The following is a 9,202-nucleotide window of genomic DNA, read 5'->3' as shown; positions in this document are numbered from 1 at the left end:
TCTTTCCTCCTCTCCATGTTACTACAACGTCAATATTAAGATTGCATGTTGTTGTGTGTCGATCACCAGAACCAAACATTGCGCCCTGAGGTTGGCCCGATTTTACCCACTGAGCATTCAAATCCACATGTTGGCTTGAGTTTACCTTCATGAAATCTAATTGAACCAAGCCCATTTTATTATCTTTTGAATAACGTGACAATTGGAGTGCACCGAAAGTCCTGTCGATAATTGTCCAAGCACTTCTCTATTTAAGATGTCCTAGGCACTGGTCTACAATGAACCCAGAGGCTGTCTCTTGGAAGATTTCTATGTCTCCCAAAGAACTTGTGCTGCAAGTGCATTAAAAGTGACAACATCTTTCTCGCTCCATTGCCGGGGAATGGATTATAATATTTTTCGCCTGGGTACGACAAATTTTACATTCCCTCTGTTAAGTGAGCAAGGGAAGTGTGGGTTAAATATTTCTCACCTTGGAGACTCCATTGCTTCAATTTTATGGTAAAAATCCTGGCAGTTCCACTGTCCATATCTATATTTTCCCATCCTAGATTTCAAGTAAACAATGTAAACTTTGAAACGGGAACTATAAACTCAAAACGGGAACTCTGGCCCAAAAACCCCAAAAAAACCACAAAAACAGTGCTCAAAACGAAAAGTGTGTATACTGGAACGATGTTTTTTTTTTTTAGGTGTCAATTTTGCGGCTGTTTTAAAAATGGCAGTGACTACGAAATTTTCCTGCAAAATATAGCTTCAGAACGAAAGTGTTGATACTGGAATAATGATTTTTTTTTTAGGTGTCAATTTTGCGGCTGTTTTAAAAATGGCAGTGACTACGAAATTTTCTACGAAATTTTCCTGCAAAATATAGCTTCAGAACGAAAGTGTTGATACTGGAATAATGATTTTTTTTTTTAGGGTCAATTTTCATACTTTTTAAAAAATGCTAATAAAACCAATTTTTTATGTCTCAAACAAAGTTAAATTTTAAGGAAAAAACACATTAATGTTTCTGGTAGAATATCATTTTGGGCCGCCCCCTCCCCCCGCGGCCCCCCGCCCGGGCCGCCCCACCCCCCTCCCTCCCCCTCCCCCCCCCCCCCCCGCCCCCCCCGCCTGGGCCGCCCCCCCCCCCTCCCTCCCCCTCCCCCTCCCCCTCCCGGCCCACCCCGCCCTCACTCGCCACCCCCGGGCCGCCCCGCCCGCCCCAACCCGGCGGCGGGTCGATTCCCGGAATCAAGATGCAAGTTTGTGTATCATGCAAGATGCAAGAGACATGCCCAAAGTATTTATCATATAACATGAACCAACGTCAAAACAATGGGTAGAGGAATAGGTCATTTGATAGAGAAATCTAGGTTGATAGGGATAGGTCATATGATAGAGAAGCCTACGTTGATAAATGTCGACCAAAAAGAAAGAAGAAGAAGAGGAGGATAGACACACTTAATTGGAACTTTACTTTGTTGATTGGATTTTTATAATTAAAGAAAGGTGAAAAGAAGTAAAAAATAGCAATGACATGTTGGTAGTGTGTGATTGTGGTTGGCTATTGTTGGTAGTTTGTGATTGTGGTTGGCTATTGTATTCTTACCCATTGTTCTACATTGGATTGAGGGATTAGAGAGCAAAGGTTTGAAGTGAACTCTTGATTTAGTAAAGAGGCACCAAATAAATTTTCAATTTGAATAAATACAATTTCATTGATTAATGTTGTTACAAACCTATTTTAAAATTAAATAATAAAATTAACAATTTATTCAAGTGTTATGTATAAATGGAAAACACATTCATGAAATTACATTTATATCATAAAAACAAAAAGTAGTATCTTGTTTCCTTAGGCACCAAAACACTTATCTCGTGATACATCTCACATCACCAAAATTATAAAAATTAACTATATTATAACTTTATTATTAATATTATTATTATTGTAACAATAATTAAATTTGACCCATTAATATTCAGATTCAATTCTTATATATTAAGTTTCGTAATAGAAATATTGTTTCAATAATTTCTAAAAAACTAAAATATATATATGGTTTATATAAAATGCAAAATTATTTTTTATAAACAAAAAAAAATACTAATTCAAAATCAATAATTTTTATATCCATAAAAATAAAATTATATACACCCGCACCCAAAATTTGAGCTGAATGCATTTTATCAAACAAGAAACCAAGCAATACCAAGTATCTGTGACACAAAACATCCATTACACATCAAATAAAAAGGTTCCTAAACTCCATGAAACCATGCAGAATTTGAAATTCTAAACTTCATGAAACTACGCAGAATTTGAATCTATATATATATAACATTTAAGTATATCATAGACAAAATTCTTGCCTGGTTTTGGGGACCGGAAGGAATGGGAGTAGCCCCGATCCTGATCGAACTCGTCAAAGCAGTCGCCATGAATCTTCAGAGAAACAATAAGAATGTGGAAGTAATGAAAATAGAATCCCGGCAAGGTCAAAAGCAAGGAACACAAATTGGACTTGAAGAAAATGAAACCGAAGAAGGAGCAACCAAGAAACTCAAACGCTTCATGAGGTGAACTCATTTGAGCTGCGCAGCGCCACCCCCGGGCCGCGCGGGGCGGCCCGGGGGTGGCGCTGTGCAGCGGCGGCTCCGCGCAGCGCCACCCCCGGGTCGGGCGGGCCGCCCCGCCCCGCCCGACCCGGGGGTGGCGCTGCGGAGCGGCGGCTCCGCGCAGCGCCACCCCCGGGCCGCCCCGCCCCGACTACGACATCGACCCGCCGCCGGGTCGGGCGGAGTGGGGCGGCCCGGGGGTGGCGCTGCGCAGTGGCGGCTCCGCGCAGCGCCACCCCCGGGCCGCCCCGCCCCGACTACGACACTTCAACTCTCCTTGGTACAGAAATGATAAATTGTAACGCAGTTCATAATTTTTCTTCTGAGAACTGTCTGATAACAGACATATATGCCCCTCCCTTAGTTTGCCAACATACGATACAATATTTTCAAATTAAATTGCAAGGCTTCTTCAATTTCCATTGTCCAATACGTTAGAATTAATCGTGAAATTTGATCGACTCAAAACATTCAAAGGGTCATTACATAATCTGCCCTGCCCTGCACTGCCCTGCCCTGCCCAACAAGAGGAACGGGGTAGAAAAAGACTAACATCATTGAGTCAGAAACCAGTTAGAACTAACAGGGCTTTCAGTTGGCTCAAATTTTGTGCAAATACGTTCTACTTGTTTTTCCCTCATGGAATGCCCAACTTTGAGATTTATTTGTTATTTAATATTATTTACATCTCTTGGCTTCCAGAATTCAAATGGGCAATCCAACAGTTTTCAGATGTATCATAAATATTCTCAAGAAGTAAAAGAGTGGATGGCCTGGAAACATGGGATAGATACAGATGGTTGGCCTGTCCAGGGAAGCAATGAGTATTACAAGGCACTGCATCATCATGATTCCGTTCGCCATGGTCGTAAATTAACCGAATATTCGTCTCTTACATTTTCGGAAGGGAACGAAACATTGAAGCTTTCGCAGTTGGGATAGTAAGTTCTGTTTCCTTCTCTATTACTTAACCCAAATAAAATTATGTTGCATATTCAATTTGGATTGAACCCAAATAAAATTATGTATGTTAATACTTGTAGAACTTATATCCTTGATAATAGCATAGACATTATAGTTCATACTTAGATAGGATATTATACAATTAAAGCGCCTGTTTTCGAGTGCTCAAAGGTGTTTACAAAATTCAAAATCAAAGTTAATAAAGTTCCCTGTTATTGTAATTCAATCTGTCATTAGGCTCCTAACTCCCTGTTCTCTGGTCTGGACAGTTTGTTCTACACCATGGTTCAAGTGGGCACTCCCAACGTAACATTACTTGTAGCACTTGACACGGGCAGTGATGTGTTCTGGGTGCCTTGTGATTGCCAAGCGTGCGCTCCTACTTCTGCAGCTAGCTATGGATTAAATGTATTGTATTTTCAGCTTTTCCCTTTTAAACTTACTGGTATTAACTTAATAGTTTTGATTTGTTCTTTGTTATCAACTATTATGTTCTATTGGATTGGGTACGAAATCCACTTAGACTATGGTTTCTGAGACTGGATAGAAAATTACATGAATGGTGATATTTCAGTCATGGGCTATTGTGTCCATCAGTTTGTTTTTCCCCAAATCATAATAAAAATCAATAAGGGTATCTGGTTGTATTTTGGTGCTTAACATTCTCCTCCCACAGCTTTTCCTGCATTGAAACGGATTCATTTTCTTTATTGTTCCCCCTTGCATCAATCGCAGAAATGCAAGGTACATCTGTAAAGACAAGCAAGAGCCTTTCCTTTTGCAGGGTATATCTGTTGGCTTTGCTTCCTAAACTTGTCAGGGTGGTTTCGTTGACTTGATGCTATTTAATTTAATGGATTACCAGCCAGAGAGTTTTGCTTTTTCCAAAATGTCAGGCAGCTAGCCACTCATTTCAATTGAAACCATTTTAATACTTAAGAAACAACAAGGTGAAAGATATATAAGATCTACTTCACAACTCACAATAAATTATTTTCCTTGATGTGGGAAATTGGATTCTATTAATCAATTTGAACTAAAACCTTCATTTTTAACCATCTTTTATTGAAGGGGTTGACCTAGCTTTAAAGATTGGCACATTCTTCCAATAAATAAATCAACAAAAATTAGGTTAATATAATTTATCAAGAGATGTAGGATTATTTGAAGAAGTATAAAAACTGGTAAAGGCTTTTAGTCATATTTTCTATTACTGACTACATGTATGAATATCGCATTGGCCTTTCAGAGCCTCATTATTGTGATAAAGTGACAAAATTTCTTCCTTATGGATGACATTAACGGCTTCTCTCATATCCACAACATTTTTCCACTTACTAAATGCATTTTCATTATTTGTTGTCATGAAAGTAACTCGTCTTCAGTGCAAATGGAGCAAGTTAAATTGATTCCTAATTACAAACAACTTATAAAATAGCCCTCTTTTCGGCATGTTTCTGTTGCCATTTTGACTTGAATCAGGTGATCAGTCCTGCTTTCACACGGGAAACATTTCCTGATCACAGATGTTCACCGTTCTGGGTTGTTTGGTATGTCTGAATCAACCACTGAGGTCAAAAAACTGAAAATGTGCTGGATCGATGGGAATTGCAAAGGATTGCTCAGTTAGATTTCCACAACAGTTGCAGGAAAAAAGCTATTTTGTTGCATATCCAGTCTTCTTCATATCTTGTGTTTCTGTGGGTTCCCTTGATAATGAAACTCCTCAGCTTAATAGTATCTGTTTGTATGCCTCGACACCCGCAGCGGCACCCCCGGGCCGCCCCGCCCCACCCGACCGGTGGCGGGGCGGCCCGGGGGTGGCGCTGCGCGGAGCCGCCGCTGCGCAGCGCCACCCCCGGGCCGCCACGCCCCGCCCGACCCGGCGGCGGGTCGGAATCGACCCGCCACCGGGTCGGGCGGGGCGTGGCGGCTCGGGGGTGGCGCTGCGCAGCGGCGGCTCCGCGCAGCGCCACCCCCGGGCCGCCCCGCCCCGCCCGACCGACGGCGGGTCGATTCCCGGAATCGACCCGCCGTCGGTCGGGCGGGGCGGGGCGGCCCGGGGGTGCCGCTGCGGGTGTCTTTCATTGATCTGAATTATTGAGAATCTCAAATCATTTGGCTCCCACATATGATATATGACCAACTTTCCATTTACGGACGTGAACTCAGATCTGTGCGCATTTTCGTGAAAACTTTTGTCAATCCCTTCTAACATAAGCCAAACATCCTGTTCTGGATCATAAGCGCGGATGCTTGGTTGAAATATTTCAGATCGGTTGATGTCACCGTGACAAGTAATTAACATGTTTTGCACAACAGCTATGTTTGAATTTATGATTCAGATTTTGGGTCAACGTTCCTGGATAAGCCGGCCCATAGGATATTTCAAATGTTGGTAGAATTTTGAAACGTGTGTGGAACATTCAGTTTATTTAATTGCTGACATGGACTCCACTCAGCCGCAGTGGGTAGGCTTTTAGGTAAGGACGGCAAGTTGCCACAATTAAAATTCACACCTTTCCAAGAACCACTCATTGCCATTATCTCAATGGTGTAGCCTGCTTTCTTTGACTGCCTTTTCAGCTGGTATATGAGTAAAATATGGCTCCTCCGGACTCAATTGTTCGTATTATATTCGTTATCCTTCACTCAATTGTCAGTATTATATAAATTATTTCAAAAACCATCGTCCAGATATAAATTATTATTTAGAGAGGGTATCATGTTTAAAATGATGTTCATTATCCACTCTATCACAGAATTTCTGCTCAAAACTGTGTGTACTTGTGGCTGAAACCTGTTTGGGAAAAAATTATGGCATGTGTATAACTTTTGATATCTAAAACAAAACATGCCATAACTTTTACATAAGCTACAAACACATAACAAAACAATTCATCACTTTTACACATGGAATACTTTTGCTATTTCGTGATGATGAAAGTCAGATATGTGTGGTGAAATTCATCGAACATGTTTCTTGATATGTTTTTAAGAAGTTTGGTGGGTAATTAATATGCATCTAGCAGTAATGCATTAAATGTTATATAAGATGGGATATATATTGTTCTTGTATATTTTTTTTCTTTAACACATTGTAATTTTTTATTAATTGATGTTCACGTAGATAAAGGACAATCTCCTTAATGCATTTTCACCATGCACCAATATGGATTGTTATTAGAGCTTTTGTATTAATATGTCGTTAATTTTATGACTTTTTTTTCAGAAGTATTAAATAGTTAACATCTACATGTATTTTTCTTAATTTTATATTTTTTTGTTTTTTTCAATTTTACATTTTTTTCATATAAGTTGGTGCTTCTTGTAAGGTTTATTTTTATATATCTTTTTAATATTCTTGTAAATTTTATTTTTATATATATTTTTAATATTTTTCAATTTGAAAGTGCCACATTTTTTTTTAAGGCATCAATAGTCATTTTAGTGTTCATAAAACATCATAATAGCATCATTATGTTTTGTCGCACCTATTATTGTTACATAGTTGCACATTATTTTTAAGTAACTTATTATAATCAATCTTGTCATTTTATCATCCTTGTTTCTAATAAATATATCATTTTGCATTTAAGTAATATAATTTAGCATTAGATTTTATACTATGTTAATATTATGAATCATGATTTAGAGGTATTGAAATTATAGTTAGGTTATGAAAACTTTCGAGCATGGCACCTCAAATCTATTACAACATTATTTAAGAGGAAATCATATCAATAGGCATACTTATGAAAGAGAGATAAAAGGTAAACATATGAACAAGAGAGAAATGGGTTCTATAAGTTAAAAAGTTTATCACAATATCAAAATATGATGTTACGAATGATGTATGAATTGTTTATTTATACACAGATTATGACATGGGGTAGCATCTTCCTGCATGGAGTATGGGCCCACTTAAATTCTTCTGTGAACCTTACAAACCCCAGACAAATGTGATGACAAATGTGATGACCGAAATGAAATTATTTCTTTTATGAATTATTTTCAAAGGAATCAATGGAACATTTAGGACATTTTGATTCATCTTCAAAGGAGAGAGCACAACTGTGATTTTCGCATTGATTTTTAAGTTAATTATTATTTTTTGAAAAAAAAAGTTGTTATTATTATTTTTTTGACATGAAATTCATAAAAAAAACTATTATTTGACCATTTTTAGTTAATATTTTTGTATAAAAATTGTGATTTTGACATGTTAATTCTAGCAAAAAATTATCAAAACATTTAGTTTTTTTGTTATATTTATGTTAAAAATGGTTATTTTTATGTCCATTGTTAAAAAATGTTGTTTTTTAGAAACAATTATTTCATGTGGATTGAAAAATTAATTAAGGATGTCTAAATATGTAGATTATCTAAAATTCAAACTATCGACTTTCTAATTTAAAAACGCAAAACAATAAAAAGCCCACTAAAAAAAAAAAAAATTAAGATAGAGAACAAGAAAATATGAATACAATGACGACTTCAAAAACTATCAAATTTAGAAAATAATTTTTTACATTTCACACACTAGAAAATTTAAAGTCAAAAAATAGGTCTTTTAAAAAAAGGGTGTGATGCAGAATACTCACTTTTTAAAATCAAGATGAAAATCACTACCATTCACTACCATTCTAAAACTTAATGCACATGAAAAAAATTAAAGTTCCAAAAACCATGTTCTAAAAAAAACATGTGTATTCTACATCACTTTTGAAAATCGGGTCATTTTTTTGCCACCTCTACAAAACGGGTAACAGTATCAGTTCCCGTTTCAAAGTTTACATTGTTAGTAGCCAAAAACTTTCCCTACCTTTTAAACCGAGATCACTCACCTAGGGGGTTTTCAAAATGGCGATTCCTGCATTCCTGGCCAACCAATTTGCTCACTGAATTTTTCTTCTATTGTTGGTTATCCCAATCATGTCCCTTCGTTTCATGAATGGAATAACTATTTTCCTAGTTTTATTGGAAACACAAATGGAATGTTAGACGAGCACCTTAAGGATTTTCATGAATGCATGGAGCAACAAGGTATTATTTTTGAAGACGTGCAAATGAAATTGTTCATGTACTCTTTAGAAGAGGATTTTGGATTTTGGTACAGAACAATACCTCGTGGCATCATATCCTTCATAAAATGTTTTCATATAGCATTCCACCACTACTACAAAATATTATATCCACTGAATGCTCTGTTTGAAGATTGATGCACACATTTTAATGATGAAGATATTCCTAAGGTTGATGACCCTGTTGAAGATGTTTGTGGAGCTCCGCTCCAAGAAAACATCTACGTGCTTCATGAAGCATCACCAAATGACCAAGAAAGAAAAGAATGAAACATCATCAAGCTGCAAATAAACCCCCAGAGGTATTATTCGGTCGAATTTGATGTGTCTCCTTCCTATGATGTATATGAATATGATGGAGAGTCAATTCATGCAGAGCCATAATGCTCCCAGTCGTGGGAAGTTGCACAAGAAGAGGAGGCCCACCAGAAGGTCATCAAAGAGGCCCCAGTGTACAATGCACATTCGTCATCGGGAGAATAATTTCAAGAACCTCCTCTAATTTATGGCTTGTATTATTCAGAGGAGGGTGAGAGGGCTGTGGAGGT

General features: G+C 37.7%; 1 protein-coding gene across 2 annotated transcripts; it reads left to right on the top strand.

Annotated features, from left to right (window-relative positions):
* The first annotated feature begins 2,899 nt into the window (after positions 1-2,899).
* On the top strand, positions 2,900-5,186 carry LOC149162201 (aspartyl protease family protein 1-like). Of its 2 annotated transcripts, XM_089435647.1 has the most exons (3): positions 2,900-3,548; positions 3,840-3,978; positions 5,053-5,186. In XM_089435647.1, exons 1-3 carry the CDS (start codon positions 3,247-3,249, stop codon positions 5,128-5,130), a joined length of 519 nt encoding a protein of 172 aa, XP_089291773.1. In that variant the 5' UTR covers positions 2,900-3,246; the 3' UTR covers positions 5,131-5,186. The 2 variants fall into 2 exon arrangements, with proteins under 2 accessions (XP_089291773.1, XP_089291772.1); XM_089435646.1 differs by lacking the exon at positions 5,053-5,186 and having other exon boundaries at positions 3,840-4,455.
* Positions 5,187-9,202: the final 4,016 nt, after the last annotated feature.

This window comes from Pinus tabuliformis, chromosome 5_2, assembly GCF_031772625.1.
Source record: "Pinus tabuliformis cultivar Carrire ecotype Pingquan chromosome 5_2, CPIR1, whole genome shotgun sequence".
Lineage (NCBI taxonomy): Eukaryota > Viridiplantae > Streptophyta > Pinopsida > Pinales > Pinaceae > Pinus > Pinus tabuliformis.
The sequence above is the reverse complement of the archived record's forward strand: the minus strand, read 5'-3'. Positions and strand labels throughout refer to the sequence as shown.

What these genes read in the sequence shown, in the direction of transcription:
- LOC149162201 (XM_089435646.1), top strand. Translation starts at nt 3,247, where the DNA reads ATGGAATGCCCAACTTTGAGATTTATTTGTTATTTAATATTATTTACA. An exon ending in AAGCTTTCGCAGTTGGGATA is followed by an intron (nt 3,549 to 3,839) that starts GTAAGTTCTGTT and finishes TGGTCTGGACAG; the next exon opens with TTTGTTCTACACCATGGTTC.